Here is a 21,359-nt window from a genome sequence, read left to right as displayed (position 1 = left end):
TTAAATGTTCCTCCAGAAGCTGGTCTGTCAAAGTTTGTCTGTGGCCTCTGTACTGTTTGGTATGTGTCATGTTTGTGTTTAAAGTGTCTAGTATTTCTTTTACATACTTTCATCTAAAACACACGAGTCATTCACTCGCACCTCTGTGTGCTGCCCCTTAATACTACGCCTCTACTAGAAGCTGTTTCTTCATCCTTCATCCTGCCTGAAGAGGAGAAACTCTCATATCAAAAGAAATGTTCAGCCTCCCTTAAATGCTCAGATCAACCTGAAAATCTGCTTTGCACTGCACTCAAAATCAAGTTTGGTATACAGTGCATGGGCACCGCTGGAGTTAGTGTAGTATACAATGTCATGGCACAACTTGCAAAAATAATAAATTGCTCCTTACATTTATTTATTTAGACTTTATAGCCCTGTTGTTCCTTAATGCAAGTTTGAGCAAAAACCCCTCTTAAAAAAAAGAAAATCCTACTGTGTCATAACTCATGCACATGTCTTCCAACCACTCCACTGGCCACAAAGCTATTTATAATTATAGTACAATGCTTTAGAAAAACAAGACATTTTAAGTTTTATGAAAATATCCTGCTTCACCAGCTTTACAATGGGAAAAGGCTAACTCCCCCATAGCTCAATGATTACATAAAAAGAGGTATAAGAAATAAGACTTCATTGTCTCTTTTTGTAATAAATCAAATAAAACACGCAATTTGAAATTAAACTCAATCAACAAAAAAAAACAAAAAAAGAAGCTTACATTGTGGAAAATGATAGGATTTTACAGATGAGACACAGGCAAGGGAGAGCATTTGAAAAAAAGAAGAAAAACATCCTTTTGCACAGTGTAAAAGGCGGGCACAAAAAGCACAATAAGTTAACATAGTAAATAAATATTCATACATCAGCAATAACGTAAACCAGGCCAAATGGAGAAAAAAACCCTTTTTCAATCAAATAAAACCCAGCCATAAGGAACAGTTTTACAATGGTAAGGGCACTCTGTTTTGCCCAGGATGAATATGGACATCATATTAATGCTAATCAACGATGAGTATCCCTTCAAACTAATTTATTCACCATCATTCAACTATGTAACCATTTAACAGTCTTTTTTGGGGTTGAGTTACCTGCCTGCTAGTTGCATCAGTTCTTATACATTCATTTTGACATCCCTATAAGGCAAGAACAGAAATCATGTTGTTTTATCCTTTGGTGTGGATACTGTAACAGCCATCATGTAAGAAAATACCGCAAGAGGGGACATTTTGTTCCTTTAAAGTACTTAAATTGATTAAAAGCTCTCATATAGTTTGATGTGGGGATGTAAAAGAAACTCAGCACATCAACAACATCATTACTTGAGCTGTTCTAGAGTTGACATAATTGAACAATAATAGCTAGGCTGGTTTTTTGGTTTCTAATTTCCTTCCAGTACAATCCATTTATACCTAAAAACACTTTGAGGATGTTAAGGATGTGTTACTTTATATATATTTCATTCAATGGCTACTCTAAAAAACATTGAGGAGCCCCTCAAAGCTAATTTGTAATAGTGTTAGTCCTCATTGGGGTTTAGTACACAAGGAGTATCAATTTTTAGCATATAAGTGTTTTAAGTGTATGCTTAGGTTTTATGCTACATAGATTTATTTTGTTCCTCAAATAGTGATCCCTCTCTTATTAGTCACTAGGTGTCCTGATCCACAATCTCTTGCTGAACAGGCCTACATCTCTATCTTACAAGCCGGGAATGACTCATCCTGCATTACAACAGTGCTGCTGCTGGCCAGGACCATGATGTTCAGCTCCTGCTGCTTGTCGTGGGTCTGCTGGTACCACTCTCTCATCACATCAGTGTCATGGGTTGGAATAAGGGTAACCTGACATCAGAGAGAAAGAGGTTCCTCAGCTCAAGCATTCAGAAATCATTTTTCAACTAAAATTTCTTCCTCCTCTTCCTACTGCCCCTCCCTCCAGATGTCTTGTCATGCTGATCATGCAGTTTCTTGATCATGCATCATAATCACATTACATCACATAATGTTACATCTCATAACTTCATGGCATTAGCCTCTTGAATATATAAAAAAAACTAAACACATTTCATAGCTGTTTGAAGATTTGACTGAGAAATGGCACTATAATGTGGGTGCACACAGACTCCACCAATAATTCAGCATTACTTCCATGGGTCCATGGAGAAATGGAAACAAAAGTTATTTATATCACTCTTTTAGATCAATGGCAGGACCATGATTTGAGGCTGGTTTATTCAGGTTTATATGTTTTAATTAAACTCTGCAGAATCAGTTCATAACTTATTAACCTATTGAATATAGAAGACAAAAGCCTTGTGTTGAAGGTCAAAGGTATAACTTCACTGTCTTCATGTCAAACAAAATCAAACAAATAATATTTCTGTCCAAAGAGCAATGTATACAGAATGCATATGGAACTCTGAATAGATAAACAGCAATATGATTGCATATAATTATCATATAAAAACTTGAAATTTACCTGCATGTTGTTTCCCCACTGGGCCTTTCCTTCCAGCAGGGCATCAAGGACAACCCTACTGGGCTCCTGAGCTGTCTGGTCATTGCCACTGACCACATAATAAGAAGATCGCACGCGCTTAAAGAACTCTGCATCCACATTCTTGGCACTGCAGTGATTGGGGATGTAAACCAAATCCATATACATGGGAGGACAGTTGGGCAGAGCTGCCCCGCCTGATACCTTTCCACTGCCAGTACCTGAAAAAGGCAGAAATATAAGCAAATAATATGCAGGAAAGAAGCAATATAAATGAAGCAATTAGTAAATAGTACTCACCTGATGTGGCACTTTTTACACCTCTGGATGCAGAGGTATTGGTTGCATTTTTGGCATCTTTCCCTTCTCCGACACTCTTCTTAGGAGAGGCCGTCTTTGAGTCCTTCACTTTTGATAGACCAGTCTTCCTGGCTGGCGAGGAGGACTTCTTCAAGAGCTTTTTCTTCTTGGTCTTTCCATCTGTATTAGCATTGTGAAGGTTTTCTTCAGCTTTGAGGGCCTCTGGGTCTACCATGCAGACATCGTGGTGGCCTGAAGATGGAGCAGAATCCCTGAGTGCGACCGGAGGAGGATCGGCATGCCTGTAGGTAAGGGTTCTGTCAGTAGGTAGAGTCTCAGAGTCGTCCTCAGAATCAATGTTAGCATCTGCTGTGATGGAGGGGCACTCCTCTGTCCCTGGTGGAACATCTGAATCAGTTTGGGAGGGGGCAGATTCACTGATGGATGTGGGTGGGGTCTCCTCACATTGCTTGGCAGACAGCTTACCCCCTGGGGGTGGGGGCCCTCCTCCTAACTTGGCCAGAGGCTTCCCCTCCTGCAAGTTGTTCTCTTCATTGATGAAATATTCAAGAGGGTTGGGGTTGATGAAAGATGGGGAGAGTTCTGTCTTGGGGTGACGATACTCACATGAAGTGACTAGGCAGAGGTCGACATCTGTCCTAGATGGAGCTGAGGGACTTTTCTTTGTGAAATCTGGGTCCCTGGAGCCACACGCAGAATTGTAATTAGACAGATCAGAGAAGAGAGGTAAGGATGATGGGGAAGGAATTTTGGGGCTCACGGGGGATTTTGCTTCAAGTGTAAAATCCTCACATTTAAAGGGATTAGTCTCCTTTGCCTGGGCAAGTGTCCCTTCTTTTGAAAATGAAAAAGAGGATGATGGGGAAGCAGCTTGAGGAGGTGAGGGTGACTTTTCGTATTTTTGCTGTGTGTCAAATTTATAAGCAATGCTCTCCATGGATGGTGAAATTGGGCTGGTGCTATCTTTATCCGGGGGACTTCCGAGCACTGGGGATGGCTCATTGGAATGGGGAGAGTGGGTGAGAGAGGCTGCTTTTGGGGTGACAGGAGACCTTTCTGTCTGCTCAACCACACCAGGTGGCATTTCTGCCATTTGGCATGGGGTTGTAACAGAGGGAGTGGACTGAGATGCATCTGATGGGGTTGCAGAAGTGGCACGGGCTGAATCACTATCTTCAAAAAGCAACGCCTTTTCCACTGTAGAAATTTTCTCTCTAGATGGTTTTCCGTCAGTTCCATCTGTGGGACTGTAGTCTACCTCAGTTGGACCATTCTCCGTAGCACGTGAGCTGCCTCCCAAAGATGGGTGCTCTGGAGATTGCCTACTAAAGTCGAGGGCTAAGGAGTGGTCAGGGGACTCTTGGCCAAACTCTATTGACATAGTAGAGTGCTCTGGGGATTTTGTGTCTTGCATCTGTCCTCTACTTTTTGTCTTTGGTGAGATGTCTGGGGAGATGGACATGGGCCTGGGGCTATCTTCCTTAGATGGTGATCCCTCAGCTTCATGGAAGGTGGTTGGGGTCTGAACCACAGAGACAGACAGAGAGTCATCTACTTCTGTTGAGTGAGGAGAGCCTACCTCAGCATGAAGGGAAGGAGAATCAGTGGTGGGCTCTGGAAAGGAGCTGGTGGCCAGGGAGGCGGTGGACGCTGAAGCTAAATGTGAAAATGTGTCCTCTGCTACCACTTCCTCCAGAGGTGTGCCTGACTTGTCTGATGTGGTACCCTCTGAAATTGACATTTTACTCTCTTCTTTGAATGCTGTGAAAGGATTGGTGTCTGATTCCTGTTTGGTCATTAGTGTTGAGGACAAGATTGAATGGCTGTTTTCCTCAGTTTTCTTGTGATCTATATCAAAGGATAACTTTTCGTTCTTCATTGTGGATTCAGGCTCAGTTGGAGGGGGACTTTTTAAGAGGGGGGACATTACTCTCTCTGCAGGGAAGGAACTCTCTTGTTCTGGCTCATTAGGCTCTGGAGTATCCCTGTTGGAGGAGTCCTCTTTATCACTTGTGACCTCCACAATTACTGGACCCCTTGCTTTGTCTTCTGACACAGGTGGTAGAGCTCCTGCTTTTTCATCTACTGGAGACTGATAGTAAGGTGTGTGACCAGACGACTGAGGAGAATTTGCCCCTTCCCATGTCTTGTCATCTGCGCTGATGGAGGACTCAGCTGTTGCTTTGGTGCTCCCTGCCAGAGTGGTGGACAGTTCTATTGGAGCAGCAAACAATGATGGAGAATCAAACTTGTTCTTCCTGTCTACTGAGGGTGAACGTACAAGAGGTGATGTTGTGGAAGCTGAAGTGAGTCTAGCTGAGTCTGCATCAAACTTCTCAGTAGTATCTTGAGCAGTAGCAAACCCTTCAGCTTTCCCTTCAAAGGGAAACTCCTTACAGAATTTATCCTCTTCTAGTGATGAAGGGGGAGATATCGTGGAAGCGGAGTGGTTGTAGTCGTGGCCTTCTGTGGCATCACTTTGAGAGTGATCTGATCCCACCAAATCCTGAAGTGGAGAGATCCTCTTCCTATCAAACTCTCCAGATAGTGAGGTACCAAACCTGCCAACATCCTGTAAAGGAGATTCAGTCTCATCATTCATATTCATTTCATCACTCATAATGTCCCTTGGAGTTAACATCTCATCCATAGGAGTAGGCACACTTGAGATCTCAATGGTGGACTGAGTGTGGGCAGAGGTGATGGTGTAATCCTCATGGGGTTCATCTCTGTTTTCATCATCTGAGGCTGTTGAGCTTTCAAAGCCAACTGGAATCATTTCATCATGGATAGATGCAGCTGGGGAAACTGGCGAGGACACTTTGGGTGAATCTGATACAAACATTTTCTGTTTCTCAGTTTCTCTTTCACGTATATGCTGACCTTCTACATTTTCATTAGGCACATCATCATTGTCCTTAGCACTATCTCCTGGTTTGACTTCATCAATATGTTTATTTTCAGTAGGTGTAAGCTTTTCTTTATCTGATTCCACTCTCTGTGGTTCATAAACTTCTTCTATTTCTCCTTTCTCTTCATAATCCCCTCCTTCGGATGTCTCTTCCATCACAGTGCCCTCATCTTCAAACTTCTCACTTACACTGCTATTGAGTTTTCCCTTAGGAACCTGTTCATCTGGAGTCTCTCCATTGTCTCCTTCAGCCTCTGTTGTGGTTATACCCTCATCCACAGACTCTAATGCCTCAGGTGACTCTTTAGTCTGGATTACTTCTTCATGGTGGATCATCACAGACTCTTCCTCCTTAGTTTGTTGTACAGTTGCATCATCCTCCACAAACTCTGCTTTGAGCTCCTCAAAGTCCTTTGTGAGGTCCTCTGGTGAGGACATCAGAGATCTCTCCACTTCTGGATCCTCTACAACAGCTGCTGCAGTAGCTGCAAGTTTACCACTATCCACCTTTGTCTCCTTCTTTGTCTCCTTCTTTATCACCTTTCCTTTCTCTTTTAACTTTGATGGGATTGCTGCTTCCTTCTTTGATGCATCGTCTTTTTTCAGGGGCTTTGGTTTTGGACTTTTTTCCTCACCTGCAGTGGATGTCTTTTTTATGTCTTTAAAGGGCCTTTTCACATCTTTCTTTAGCTCTTTCTTTTCTTCCTTCTTTTCCTTCAGAGGGGAATCTCTTTTGATGTCCCTTTTTATAACTCTCTTTGCCTCCTCTTTCTTCATTTTGTCTTCTTTTTTAATTTCGTGTTTGGGTGTATCATCTTTCTTTGTTACTTCTTTTTTAACCTCCTTCTTCTTTTCCACAGATACTTTGGTGTCCCTCTTTGTAATCCTTTCCTTTTCAGATTTGGATTTTATTTCGGTTTTCTTTTTTTCTGGAGTTTCATTTTGAGCTGTTTGCTCTGCCTTTGCTTTTGATTCTTTCTCATGTGCCTTTGCTTTTTCCCTTTTCAGTGGGGCCTTTTCTTTTTTCTCCGTCTTTTGTGTTTTTTCATGGGATGATTCTGCATCTGTTTTTGCCTTTTCTGGTGTTTCCTCCTTTGAATCCTTCCTGATGCTTTTGCTTGGTGATGGCTTCGGGGTAGACTTCAGACTCTCTTTGCTGTCTGTTCTGTGTTTCATCTTAGCTTGCTTTAGAGTCGGTGTTGATGGCATATTAGAAGACATCGCTTTTTGAGTGACAACTGGCTGCTTCAAGAAGTCCAAGTGCTTTAACTTTTCTAAACCTTCAAAGATGTGATGCTGGGTGGCATTTCCAGGAAAGAGAACACGAACAACCTTATCTGAGGGATTTGCAGGGTGCCACACAATGAGTGAAGAGATTGAAGTCAAGTAAGAGACAGGGAATTCAGACTCTTTTCCATTTGGCAGCAGAATAGAAGCGGTGTCTTTTTCACTACCTGTCCACTGTTTCATAAAGTGTTGCATCTCTTTGCTGTTCTTTGATGGATTTATAACATACATCTCAAGCTTCCCCACACCCATTTTCTGAAAAAGTATGATGGGTTCTATAGCATTTCCAACAGGCTTTTGCAAAGGCTCTATCCTCAAATTCAGCTTGGTGAGGAACTGTTGAGTGAATGCTGCCTCCTCAACATTCCTCCTCACTCTGTAATTGGGTTCAGGGTTATCCAGGTTTTCAGGAAGATTCACAAACACAACACCAATATCTGGTGAAATCATGTTCTTCACCCAGTCACTGTTGGCTGTCGAACCTTGCGACTGTTCCTCTTCAAGTTCTGCAATCTTCCTTTGCAGCATGCTATTGATGCCTGGCAGGTTGTCGTCCCCGATGTGTGTCAGGAGGATGGAGTCTACCCGGTCCAGATGTCTCACCAGCTTCCAGAAGCATGACTTCCTGTCCGAGCCACCATTAATCAGCATGTTGAAGCCATTGACAGCAAAGAGAGCGGAGTCACCGCTACCACCGGGGAAAATGTAACAGCAGGGTTTGGAGAGTTTGAGGAATCCGCCTGAGGTTGGTGGTTCCAACATGTCAAAAGGAGATGGGATCTCTACTGATTCAGATAAGTACTCTGTAAACTCTGAGAGACCCTCCATTTCAGGGAGTATGAGGGTGGAGTTCAGTTTCATGTTAATGAAGTCCTGTAGGTTGTGTTTGTCCAAGTTGGAGTTTTTCCAGTCACCTTGTTCAGGGCAAGAGAGTGTAAGGTTGGCTTTGTTTGCTGGGTGAATAGTGCTGAGCAATTCACCAATCTGGACATGAGAAAAATGAAGTGACTTTTAACTTACTAGAGTCAGTAATAAAATGAATGATACAATGCAATTATTCAATATGTATATATGAATATCTGTAGTATGTCTGTCAGTAATTCTTAAGTCTAATGGTAGATTTTCAGTAGTGCAACCACTATGCCTGTTTAATTTATTCAACATGTCACAAAAGGGTTTTAAAATATCCTCATCTAATTAGAAGATAACGGAAGCCTTCCATTAAAGTAAACCACCAAAATTGTTTTGGTTTTTTCATGGCAGCAACATGTGGAAAATATAATCATAGGTACATCATAGGTCATGTGGAAAATTTAGTGTGCTTGCAAAAACAAGCCTTATGTTGACTCACCTCTTGGTCAGCGAATATGTCAATAAAGTTGGAGAAAGAGAAAGATCCAGACTGAAGAATCAGCTCGCCAGTGTTTTCAGAGCATTGCCCTGAGAGGACCAGAAGTTTGTGTCTGGCAGAGTCTGAGATCATCAAACGAGCCTGAAAATGAAAAGCAAAAAAAGATGGCATTTCGTATAACTGAGAGTTTGAAACTAAATCAACAACAACAACAACTAAAAAATAAATAAAAATCAAAGAAACTTTGGGAAAAAATAAACAATATATTTATTGCAACTGCTTTAAAAAAAGGAAAACTATCCAATAATTATATCACTGGCTGCGGAGACAGGGAATACAATGCCTTACTGCTGTAGCAATCAGCTTAATGATTTAGTGTATTTGAAATATCACCAGTTTCACATCACTCTAATCCATTAGCCAATTAGTTGACTTGTTCTCTTGCCATCCGCTCTGCTAAGTTTCCTTTTTATCCTTCTATCCCTCCAAGCCCTTTCTGTTGATCTTTTTTTTTTTTTAGCTTTAGCAACATCAGCTGTTCTGGGCGGCTGCCCAGGTCAATCCTGCTGTGCTGTGAGATATTAATGCAAAGATTGACGGCAATGCTGAAAAGAAGTAGTTAAACAAGAGAACATTTTGTGTCGTGTTTGCTCATATCTGATATCAATATGCAGCCAAAGGTTTACCGCAGTAATAAAAAGGTAAAAGGCTGCACTTGTTATTCTAAGAGAAAATGAAGCATTAATCTGGTCCCCTGGCATTCTAATTATTCCAACCATCAGAAACTAACAGCAGTTCATATTACAAGGATGGATAATTAGCTAAACATGGTGGACTATCAAGGCTGAATAATAATCCTTTTCAAGTTTCACAAATATCCTTGTTAATCATTCCTCTCTAATAGGAGAATATTAGAAAAGATAAATTCTTACGAGTATATCAGATGTTATAATAGAATGACTTATCATTTTACCTCAATACTGACTGCTTCATCAGAAGGGTTGATGAGTACCACCGTCTCCAGGACATTACTTTTGTGGTGAAGAATTCTCTGACCTGTAAAACAAAAAGAAAAAAACTCAAAAAGTTAATGGACACATAATTTCATCATAGGAAGAATTATGATAAATGTCATGTCTCAAATATGAAAACATGAAAACACAACTAATCTCTCTCTGGAGACATGATGCATTGCACAGTCAAACAGAAGTACTTTGAGACTTTGAGTAATTTCTGGTCAGTCTGGACCTGCCATTCTTCACTTTTTCAAACCATCAGCATCACAAAAAGAATATCCAATATCCTCATATTTCACCTCTGTCCTTCTAGTATGACTTTGACCAAAGTAAATCTCACAATATGTTAATTATTTGAACCCAAAACCACACACATAAAACACAAAGACAGAAGAGCATACGGTATTCACTTTCTTTTGAAGCATTCTCATTTGTGTTTGTGTACTCCTGTTGACTTCCATAGTATTTTGTACTCTTTTATTATGTAATTTTCCTTACTATTTAATTTTTTTAAAGTATGACTGTGAGTGGAAAATAGCATTTTTTCTAAAACCTGGAACATTACATCTCTTTTTGTTTTATGTAAGGTTAATGTTTTTTGTACATTGTCCATGTCGAAATAAATTCAGTTTTAGTCAATATGGATCCGTACACTGACACAAGATCTGAATTTAATCTCTGTTTGGATGGAATTATTCCTCATTATGTCTGATTACAAAGTGGTAATGACTCTCAGCTCCTCTGGTTCCTGTAAGGGTGCAGGGCTCAGCATAATTCATGAACCGATTCATCAAACACAGACGATCTGGCAGTTCTAATATGGCTGTGTAAATGTTAATGGTCTCTGCCGGGTAAAGGTCTTTATCATTGAGATGGATATCAAATCCCTAGAGATGAGAGTATAACAACCTCCTTATACCCTGAATCCTACTCCCCGGCATTGAAACCTTTTTCAAGATTAAATTCCTCCTCCATCTTTCTTTGTTATGAGACAGTGTCAAACTTATCTCCATACCGCTGTATTTTGAAATTATAGTAGGGTTTTTTTGTAGCTTAATTGAATTATGTAATTATGTAATATGTTTCCTGTATTCATTTATTATTTATTAATTTATTGAAACAGAAATATCTATCTGGAGATAATCACAAGAACTTAAACCTTCTATAATTGATTTGTGGACACTAAGGCCAACACAAAATGCTGTAAACAATGACATTATCACCTTGTAAAGCTGATATGTTAAACATGTTAGCAAAGAGTGGCTAGAGATAGCTACCGATAGCAAAACATTTGAATATATTTGGCGTTGTGTTTTTGGCCACCAAACAAATAAACATCCAGAATTCACTTTTATCTTTCTTTGTGTCTCCAGCTGCTCTTAAAGGGAATATTTGAGCCATTAGCTGCTAAATTCTAATTGCTAACTTTGACTGTCTGCTGTTTGGTTTTTAGCACAGCTGTGTGCTCCTGAAAACTGGTGATGATGTCAGATTTTCCGGGTATGCCCACAAACAGCCATTTTTTCTGTAGCCTTTGTTGCTAAGGTTGTTCCATGTGTCGTTCATGTTGTCCAGTTATGTATTTCGGATGGGTTTTGGGCTCAAATATATATATTGATGTATTTGAGAAGTTTACATTTCAAGTTCGGAACAAGAAAAATAATTGAAAACTGACAACTATTGTTTTTTTATGTAGAAACCACCGGAATCGACTGTGGCCAATCACAATGGGCTCATTGGGAGGGGGCCTTAAAGAGACATGAGCCAAAATGGCTTGTTTCAGACGGAGGCTGAACTGAAGATAAAAAAGGAGTTTTTGAACTGTAAATCATGCAAAGATATTGTAGTAAAGTCCCTGAATATAAATATAGACATGGAAACATGCATGATACATACCCTTTTAACATAAAAATATGAATTAATACAGCTTTATAGCAGTGTTACTATAATTTTATTAAAATCCTTATAAGAAGTATTATTTTTTTAACTAAGATAAGATGAGACATCACGATCGTCTGCCTCACTGTAAAACCTAATAATTGTTTGGTCTCTGTATAATGGAGAATGGTTTGGTCTACCACACGCAACATGAGCAGTGGGGTGTGACAGGCTTATAATCAATCATATTAGGTTTTAGATCATTGATTATGATAATGACTTTGATCCTACTGTGTGACTTTTTGTGTCTCTGTGTGTATTAGGGGGTATTCTTTCTCTAAGGAGGCACTGACAGATTATCTCCAGCATCGTTATTCATCAACACATCAAACTCAATGTGTCTTTGTTTCTTCTCCTTGTTATCTCATTCATTTTTAAAAAATACAAATGTGACAGAAGACAGGTGTAAATTCGTGTGAACTTCCGCTCGTAAAAACGAAGGAAATCCTGCCACCAGGATTCTTAAAATAAGAAAAACAAAATGATGAGAAACAAGATATGTTCAATGATAGGTTCAGAGGGCAATGCAGTGTTGCTTGGATATCATTAAATGCAGAAGCATAATATTCGAAGACAGAGTGTGCTTCGTCCCTAGAGATGTGCGACTGCAGCAGTTATCTGGCTGCTGGGCCAATTCCTCCATACATATTTCATATTGCAAATTCTCATCATGGAGCACATAGCCATTAACCCTGCTGCTTCCTACTCACAGTGGGCTGTCACTCCATATGGAAAAAGTCTTTCATTCACTGCTGTTAATAGTGAAGCGGCATTTACAGAGTATGACTATTAGCCTCTAATATTCTGGGGAGTTCAGTGAAGGTAGACATAATGACTCTTAATGTCGTTATTTTCTAGCCACATGTCAACCCTTTAGCAGTTGCAATATTGCACTCCATTTGTTTTATGGAGTTAGTTATCCGAAGGGAAAAATATTTCAGTATGACTTTTATTTTGAGCTTTCATATAAATGTAATATCACGACAGATACTTATATGAGAAAAAGGCATCATCTTTTTGTTGTGTGGTTTTTATGGATGAGGTTTTTTGAAATAAATATAACTTCAAACATAAAAAATACATATATGTATATTTTAACAGCAATTTAGCCTCTGAGTCTACTTGTTTTCCTATGAAATGAAATGATGGTGTTAAGAATATTTTATCTCGTTCCCGTTGCAAGTTGTGTTTTTTTTCTATAATCAAGTGACAATTTTGTGATATTCTTTACAGGGAAAATGGCTGTGATTGCATTAGTTTTATTTCATATCTGCCACTGCCACTATGACCAAAATCTTATGACTTATGCCTCTTATTTTTCATTTTCACTGACCTTGACAGTGTGTGTTGCACCTTTTGTTCCCTTTATGGCATCATATTTAGCAAGTCTCAGCTCCTCATGAAAACCTACTCCCTTTGCATGTGCACTTTATTAGCAATTGAAAGTAGATATCTGTGTCAGCATCATACCAAGATAATCAAAATCCCAGTTGGGAGAAACCAGCTTTACTGAGCTTTGTTCTGAAGAGGCAGCAGTCTTAAACTGATGGCCAGAGCTCCTCTAACAACACTGAGGAAACAGCACTCAGTGGTCTGTGAAATGGGAGAACAATCAATCATTGTTCATCCTGCTTATGCTACTGTAAACAAGCCATATCTGCAATTGCTAATGTAATAAAAAAGTATCTTGTTTCTCTTTGTCTCTCCCTGTGGGTTACGCCCTTCATACAGTACTGGCCTTTTTCTATCTGTCTGATGAAACAGAACATTTTGCAATTCCTACATGAAACACAGAGCAGCCACCATTAGCACCACCATCACCCATCCAAATTGCTGTGTGTCTAGGCTGCCTCGTCAAAAAATGACAGATTGTTCACTGGAGCTTGCTTGACCCTGACAATTACCTTGATCAATATAGAAATCCTTAACGCCTTCTGTGTCTCTCTCTCTGCAGGAGACGAGGTAATGTAACATGCATCACTGAGCATTCTCCTTCTGGCTGAATAGAAAGTGCAAGACTGGTATAGCCTGACTGTCACAGGCTGAACCAGACAGGGGAACATCGATTTGGATGGCACTGCACCAAGAATAGATCAGTGGAACAACTACATTTGGTGCCTCCTTCCTTTTGGATCAGAAAAGACCTTGAACATAAGGATGATAATTTTAGCTCCTTGGGTGGATCCCCTGCATGTGTCAGCAATCTGTCCTTCTCTTCCCTGTCAATCCCCTTTCCTCCATTACAGAATAATTGACCCTCTGTGACTTTCAGTGCCAAAGATGAGGGCCCCTGAGCACAATTTTCCATGTCACTTTCTCCTGTGTCCCCACACAACTGGACTAAAAGGGGAACTAGCATACATATGGAACTTAATGGCACTGACATTGCTGTTAAGCTGGTTGACTCATAGAAAAGTCAATCATTGGTGTGGTGACATTTGACTTTAAACCCTTTACAATCATTATCGTTAGGAAGTAGCCTCTCATCCCCAATGACAACCTGGCAGGAGAAAGGCAATAGTGATGACATTATAATTGGGGGGGGCATTCAGTCAATATTTTGGACCTGGCGCAGTTTCACAAAGCTTAAATTAATGTTCACACTAAACCAAGTAACTAAACCAGTTACTTTTTTTTCAAATCTGTCTTATCACAACATGTAGGTGTCCAAATTGAAGATTTAAACAGGTTTTCCTTGCCGTGGCCATTCCTCCTGTCCATATTGGCCATTAAAAGATCACTTCCTAATGTGTTTTCAGTCTACGTGATGAGGGACAAAATCGACAACCCTCATTTTAAGCAAAGATGTATTTATCTGAAGATAATATGGGGCTTCAGCTGCCAGAGTGTGCAAAACAAAGTAGGTTTCTCCCACAGTTAGTCTTTTATTTTAAAAGACAGACAGTGTTTTCCTGTTCAGCGGCAGTGGAAGGGTTGTAACTAAAAAAGGACTTGGCACTAAAAAGACGAAAGATATCAGCTTGATTTGACCCATTTTGATGGCCAAAGCCTCATACTTGCTTCAGCTTCACTGCTACTACATGGTGTTTTCTAGCTGTAAGGAACCAAGTAAGCTTAAATGAGTATTTTTTTTGAAAGTGTAAAGTAATATAAATATAAAGTAATGTAAGTGTAACAAACCACCTAGAGCGTTAGGTTAGCAGTGTGTAGTGTGTAGATTAAAATAGAGGGGGGGGGGGAGAGCATTCAGAAGAGAGACTTTTTTAATTTTTTTAATTTTGTACATGTACTGTATTATTAAGGCTAATTAAAAACACTCAATAGACAATAGAATGAAAACAGACAACTATTTCTAAAGTCATCCAATCTTAGGTTAGGGTTAGGGTTATTATTTAGGGGGCAGGGCATGTCTCTTAGTTACAAATATGAGGAGTAATCCAGCTTGAATAATGCATGACTGATCGATTAATCTTCTGAATTGCAGCTACAGAACTGACCAGTCAGGTCAGACCGTTTTGTAGACATCAATTGAAAACGAGATCGCATTTGTAAAAACCGTTGAGATTATCAGGAGGATCTTTATCTCAGACAAATTCATTCATGAAAGTCAACACAAGTCTTAATTACTATTGATCACAAGCTGAAATATTGTCTTCGATAATGGATTTGTGGGTCTAGGGACGGCCTTTTAACTCTCCAGTTGCTTTTTAGGCTTGAGTGCCGTCTGTAGTGAAGGCAGAGTTCTGAGAAATCAATACGTAGCCAGAAGTATCATATATCCATCAAAGAGACACAACGGGGGTCTCCTGTCTGGCCTCTTTTTCCCTTTTTATTCCTCCTCACTGTGGGGTCCAGCCTTCCCGTTTGTGTGGATGTGCACTAACACAGTATGATAAATGGCATGTCATCTATCAAGCAGACAGATAATTGCATTCGTCCTCCTCCGCCCAATACCACCTACTGGTTAGTGTTTTCCAGTAAGCACTCAGCCCAAACCAATGAATGCACCGTAAACATAAAAACATAAGTATATAAAAATGTATATATTTTTTCTTGGGCTTTTTAAATGTGCTGAGGCTGAATCAGATTGGTTACGTTGTAGTAATGTGGCATGCGCTGTTCAGCTAACATGGCCCTCCATATAAAGATATTTTATTGATTTTATTGATCTTTACTACATGCTTATGTTGAAATTAGATGTATTGTACATAAAGCCAGCAGTTTAGCTCCCTCATCAACTATCTTTACCCTGAAAAAACACGTTACAAAAAACATTTTACATCTGTTCGTTAAATATAAGTCTACAGCAATTGGTTAACTTGTGAGGACTGGAAACTTGGAGACTTCAGTAAATTATTGCTTCAAGCCAAGAAACAGTCATGCACATAATGTCCCATAAAACCACAACAAATGCTTCTTGCACTTTGTTTTTGTATCATCAGGATTAAATAGAAGAGATATAGCATGTTAATTTAGCTTAAAAGAGAGGCTTAGGAGATGTTATACGTAGGTGGATTTCATTACCTTCATACAGAGCCAGGCTATTATCAATTTTATATGAACACCTGTAAGATGAGAAAACAATCGTAATTTTATGCAGGGTAACTAAAGGACAGGTTCACAGTTTTTCAGGTCTGTCATACATTTGGGTACCTGAAATTTTTTCTTTGTGCTGTAATCATTCCTTCTAATTCATCCTGGCCTTCGAAATGTGCTTAAAAAGTGATAGGTGACTAAATCCACAGTCGTCGTTTTGAGAAAATAATGTATTTAAAAGTTTATCTGAAGGTAATATAAGGCTTCATTTGTCTGAGTTAGTCAAATGAAATGGATATCTTCCACAGTGACAGTATTTTTAGAAAAAATATCTCTCTTTGTGTCTCGATGGACAGTGTTTTCCTGTTCAGCTGCAGTGGAAACATTGTGATAAAAAAGAGGGAATTTGGCTCTAAAAAGACAGTAACTTTGAAAGATGTTGACTTTATTTTACCAATGTGGAAAGCTGAAGCATCATATTATCCTCAAATAAACTTTCAAATGTATTTTTGCACAGACTGTGGATTTTGTCCCCCATCACTTACATTGAAAGTGCATTATGCAGGGATTTTCTAATGGCCAGTATGAATAGGAGGAAGGATTTCAGTGGGGAAATATTGTAAATGTTTATTTTGGCACCTGACTGTTGTTTTAAGACAGATTTGAAAAATTGTGATTCCATTCTTTAAAGAACACACAAGTCTTAGTCAATGTCAAGGCAAATACTGTAGTTTTCCAGGAAGTCCTTCATTAAGCAGTTCATGTATTAAAAGTTCAAAACACAATGAAAATGCTACCCTTGAGAAAGGCACTTGGCAAGCCTGAGGCATTGAATATAAAAGAAGATTATTCCAGTTGTACCGCATACGCAGCATCGACTCTCAACGTCTTAACTTCAGTAATTCTCTTATCAGAACTGCAATTCTGTTTCAGTGTCACACCTTGGTTACCACTCACCTAAATCCTCGCCTTATTCTTTTCTCCTAACATATGCTTTGCTGTTTCCTAGCTCATCCCCCTCCTCCCTTGCTCCTGTTGTTTGCCTTTCTCTCATCCTCCTCTTCCAGTCATTCCCCCTCACCCTCTCTGTTCCCTGAGTCCTCTCTGTTCTCCTCCCTTCTTTACTTTCATGAACAGACACTTGCCATTGGGGATTCTACACTGCTAATTACTCCCAAATCAACTGTGCATCTACCACTAGGTTGCAAGGCAACTGCACACAGGAGGTAGAGAGGGAGAGAACAATGGAGGATGGGAGGAAATCCAAAACAAGGTGAGAGAAAAGGGAGTAGGGATTAAGAGTCTCTTTGAATGCTACTACGAATAAATCACTGTATTTTACCTCCTGCAAGATTTTATATAGGAATAATGAGGCATTAAAATAAAACTGCCTGATTTAATCTGCAGCAGCTTTTGTTGCCTGGATCAATCTATTGTGAATCTAACCAAATATGAAACCCTGCTGGTCATATCCAATATGGAGCAGATCCAAGCAGAGGCTTTAACTGCTGCTGACCATCAAGGCCATACTGCCCACTGGCAGACCACATGTCCTGCCACCCTGGATCTGTTCCATCTTTGTAGAGCCACTCCTTCATCTTGACTATCAACTGATACAGCTATAGGAGCACCATGCAACAAAATGCTGACAGGGCGTATCCAGGGATCGGTAATAGAAGCTGTGTGCTACTTACAGTATACTGCAGGGGAAGTAAGAGTTGACTGTGATGCTGCGATGCTGCTGCTGATAAGTGTGTGTTGCAGGGTTTTTTTTTAGATTGCAATGAAAGCTTTTGGGAACACATGTTAATAATCAAAGTAAAATCAGCTATGGAAATGTTCTACTGAGGCTATCCTCCAAAGAAAAATGAAAAAAAGAAAACAAACAAAAAAACAAAAGGTTGTTATATCTGTTGCCCAAATATGACTTCATCTGGAGGAGGACTGTTGGATGGAAGGTATAACCTAACAGTGGACTTTTTCACAGGAGACCAATATTCATTCCTGTTTGTCTGTTAGTGTCTCATTTACAACTACAAGTCAGGACAGTAACTACAATTGTTCCCTAACCTTAACCCCGTGATTATTATTGTTGAAATGGCGACAAAAAGTCCTAACTTTAAGGATATAGTAACTTAAATCCATGCCACGTGTTTCTCTGGCGTTAACAGAGTGATCATTTGAATATTTAACATCTTTCTTTATTTCCCTAATTAGGGAATGGAGTTGGAAACTAGCAATAGCTATAATATCTGTATGCAGAATATCAGTATTTCAATTTATTTGAAATGAGTGGAAGTGGTACTATATTAACTTGCATCGTCCCTATCAAATAAACTGAAATTTAAAATACTTTTTTTTAAACCAAACAATGATCTTCCCCTAAACCTAACCTGTGTTTTTGTGCCTATTCATAACCAGACCTTTACCATAGCGATGTCACATGATACAACAAAAACCATCATGGAGTGCATCGTCAAATATGGTATTAGGTTGTTTAATTTTGAGGATTTTATTCCCAGTTTACCTTTGACATCTGCAGAGAAACGAGCTGAGTGTCTGGAGACAAACAGCTTGAGTTCCTGGTCCAGGTTGCAGTCAATCAGGTTGGTATCCCAAGATCGGATCCCTATAAGATAAAAACAAAAACAACAAGAAATTAAAAAAGAACAAAAAAAAGAAAAGACAACAACAAAAAAGAAACATATGTTAGCGCCACTGTCTGAAAATGTACCAATACATGCAGCAGATATTACACATGGAGAACTTGGCAACAGGTCCAAACGATAGCAAATGTACAAAGTTTCACTCTCACCCACACATCTATATCACTGATCCTTTGCCTGCGGCTCACTGGAAAATCTTAGAGTCAACATGAATAGACTTGTTACTGTTTTGGCATGAGAAAAGTAATCTATAATAGGAAATATCTATAGCCCTGATATTGCTTTGCCAGAGGCCAGACACACTGGTAGCTTCCACTGAGCTGAGTCATGGTGGTATCTGTCTCTCCATAATTATGTGAAGTAATGGCCTAATGAAGGCCTTTGTGAATTTAGGGGACAACATAAACTGGGGAAAAGGAGGTTGTTTTTCACTCTGAGGTAAACTGCACACCAAGCTGCACATAAAAGTTTATTTCTTACCAAAAAAGGCTATGACAATAGAACGTCTAAACTTAAAACAAAGGGTGTGGCTCTAAAATGATTAACGTGGGTATTTATGAAGACAATAATGATTTTCTTTGTCGCATAAACAAGAGTAATGTTGCGTGTAGATTTGATGAACAAAAACAGAAAATAAGTGCTATATACAAATACTTTATCTTCTGAAAAATATTCTGTGATCATAAAAAAACTCCTGAGATTGTTTCCAAGGTCAAGATTGAACTCTCAATTTTAACAATCTATGAAAAATCATATAATAAAAGGGACGAGAAAGGGACTGTCACTCCAACAGGTTAAACTCAATCAGGTGGTAGACATATTTCTCTATACAAAGCAGCATTTCTACACATTCAACACATTGTCACACTCAATCTGTGCTTGTTATTGTCAGTGAGGAAAACTGCAGGAAATATATAAAAGCCAACATTTCCTCTGTCAAAGCCACTTTGTTGGCAACAGAAGGAAAACCTGATGTGTTTTCCTTCTGCCTGTAAAAAAAAAAAAAAGCAGAAGAAGAAAAAAAACCCACTCTTTTAAGCTATTTCACATCCGCACAGTTACTGCGCCACAATCGGCTTTTCCTTCTCCTCTCACACAAACAGTACACTCAGGCCACGGAACCAGACCACTACAGCAGCTGTGGTGCTTCTAAATCGCTCTGTTCAGTTTGAAAATCGGTCCTTGTGGCTTTCCGTAGGGACCGCAGTGCGGACCGAACCACGCCCACCAGCCGGTGTGAGGATGAGAGAGCTGGATGCGGGATGATGATGATGATGATGATGATGATGGTGATGGTGATGTTGATGGTGATGATGATGAGGGAGAAATATCCTCACAGGCTGGTAGAGAGCATTAATAGATATTATTATCCCATTATTAAAGACAAGCAGCCATTCTATTTTCGGAACAGTGCGGGTATTGATTCGGATTTGTCGGCGCATACAGGCCTCCTTTCACAATAACAACAACACAAAAGGAGAGAAGCTGCTGTAAACCCCGTCCTCTCTCCTCTCCTCCTGATTGTAAATTGATGCGTGGGACCCTCTGCTCTCCTGAAACAAAAAGCCTGACGCACCTGAATATAAACCTTGCAGGAGAGGAAAAAAACAGCCGCACCGGAGCCAGAGAAATGCGATACGCTGCATTATTGACGCATAGTCCAGATTTACTGCTGAATCATTGCTGTCAGCTTTATTAGAGGACTTGGCCCACGTGTGTGTAGATGACAACACTGTGCCTATTGGCATTATTAAACAAACTGGGAGAAAAAAACACTCATACTGAGCTATTCTGCTCATAAACACAGTGGATGGATGGCGAGGAAGGTACCTGTGCGTGTTTTCGAGGCCAGATGTGGCGACAGCTCGTGGTGATGTTACTGGGAGGGGCTGTTCAATAGCTCTATTACGAACAACATCAATTATAGTTGCTCATTAGATAAGTTCAAGCCATTATTAATAACTATTTAATATGCGCAATTGGATCATGCATAACGCAATATGCGTAAAGTTTCGCGTTACAAACAGGTGCATCAACATCCTATGTAACTTAAAAGAGCTATATAGCGAACTTCTCAGCCATACATCTGTTCAAGTTGTTATAAAGATGTTAAGTTCAGCTCCCGGTGGCCTACATCCACCTCACAAAGCTCAATCTTACCTTTCTCTATGTCCGCAATGGCACACTTGAGGTGATCCTCTGTTATGATCTCCCCGATCACCACCAGCAAGTAGAATTTGCTGTCAGTGAAGTGCTGCGCGGGGCTCGAGGATGTCGGAGATGCCCCGGTGTTGCTTTGACCGCCTAAAGTCTCCATATCTGCAGTTTCTACCAGGGTGGCCATCCTCTCCTCTCACTCTCTGTCTCCTGAATACGCGCAGGATCCCAGCAGCAGCAGCAGCAGTAACAGCAGCCTCCTCCCTTGTATTCGCTGCAGCAGTGAGAGCACCAGAGTGGTCTCCAGACACACAAGTGAAGCCTTGATAGGAGTGGCCCTAGCTTTTTATACCAGCAGACATTGTGTCATATTCGGTAACCGGGGAGAGGAGAGGGCGCCCGGTTTTTTCGCACACTCACTCCACAGCTGATGTCATCCGCAACGAATCAAACGCCTCCGGAAGTCACTGAGATTTGATGCTTTGTGTTGTACATATTCAAATACCTTGTTAGAATATACTCAGACAGCAACAGCTTAGAAAATGTGACCCATTGCTCATTAGAAATAATCCTACTACCACCTGCTAAAAAATGACTTGGTTTTAAGATTATTTAGGGGTACTCAGAGGTATGTAATTAAGTAATCCATGTTCAGGAAAGGATTTATGGACTGTAAC

At 39.9% G+C, this 21,359-nt stretch overlaps 1 protein-coding gene across 1 annotated transcript; it reads right to left on the bottom strand.

Annotated features, from left to right (window-relative positions):
* Positions 1-1,727: 1,727 nt before the first annotated feature.
* map1b (microtubule-associated protein 1B) lies at positions 1,728-20,869 on the bottom strand. Its single transcript, XM_062434686.1, has 7 exons — positions 20,686-20,869; positions 18,387-18,488; positions 9,382-9,464; positions 8,409-8,549; positions 2,835-8,041; positions 2,521-2,749; positions 1,728-1,883 (listed from the first exon to the last, which is right to left on the bottom strand). Exons 1-7 carry the CDS (start codon positions 20,867-20,869, stop codon positions 1,728-1,730), a joined length of 6,102 nt encoding a protein of 2,033 aa, XP_062290670.1.
* Positions 20,870-21,359: the final 490 nt, after the last annotated feature.

Source organism: Scomber scombrus, chromosome 15 (genome assembly GCF_963691925.1).
Source record: "Scomber scombrus chromosome 15, fScoSco1.1, whole genome shotgun sequence".
In the NCBI taxonomy this organism is placed as follows: Eukaryota; Metazoa; Chordata; class Actinopteri; order Scombriformes; family Scombridae; genus Scomber; species Scomber scombrus.
This window is presented reverse-complemented; position numbering and strand designations above follow the sequence as displayed.

What these genes read in the sequence shown, in the direction of transcription:
- map1b (XM_062434686.1), bottom strand. Translation starts at nt 20,869, where the DNA reads ATGGCCACCCTGGTAGAAACTGCAGATATGGAGACTTTAGGCGGTCAA. An exon ending in ACATATTCGCTGACCAAGAG is followed by an intron (nt 8,042 to 8,408) that starts GTGAGTCAACAT and finishes TCTCATGTCCAG; the next exon opens with ATTGGTGAATTGCTCAGCAC. An exon ending in AGTGGGGAAACAACATGCAG is followed by an intron (nt 1,884 to 2,520) that starts GTAAATTTCAAG and finishes CTCTGATGTCAG; the next exon opens with GTTACCCTTATTCCAACCCA.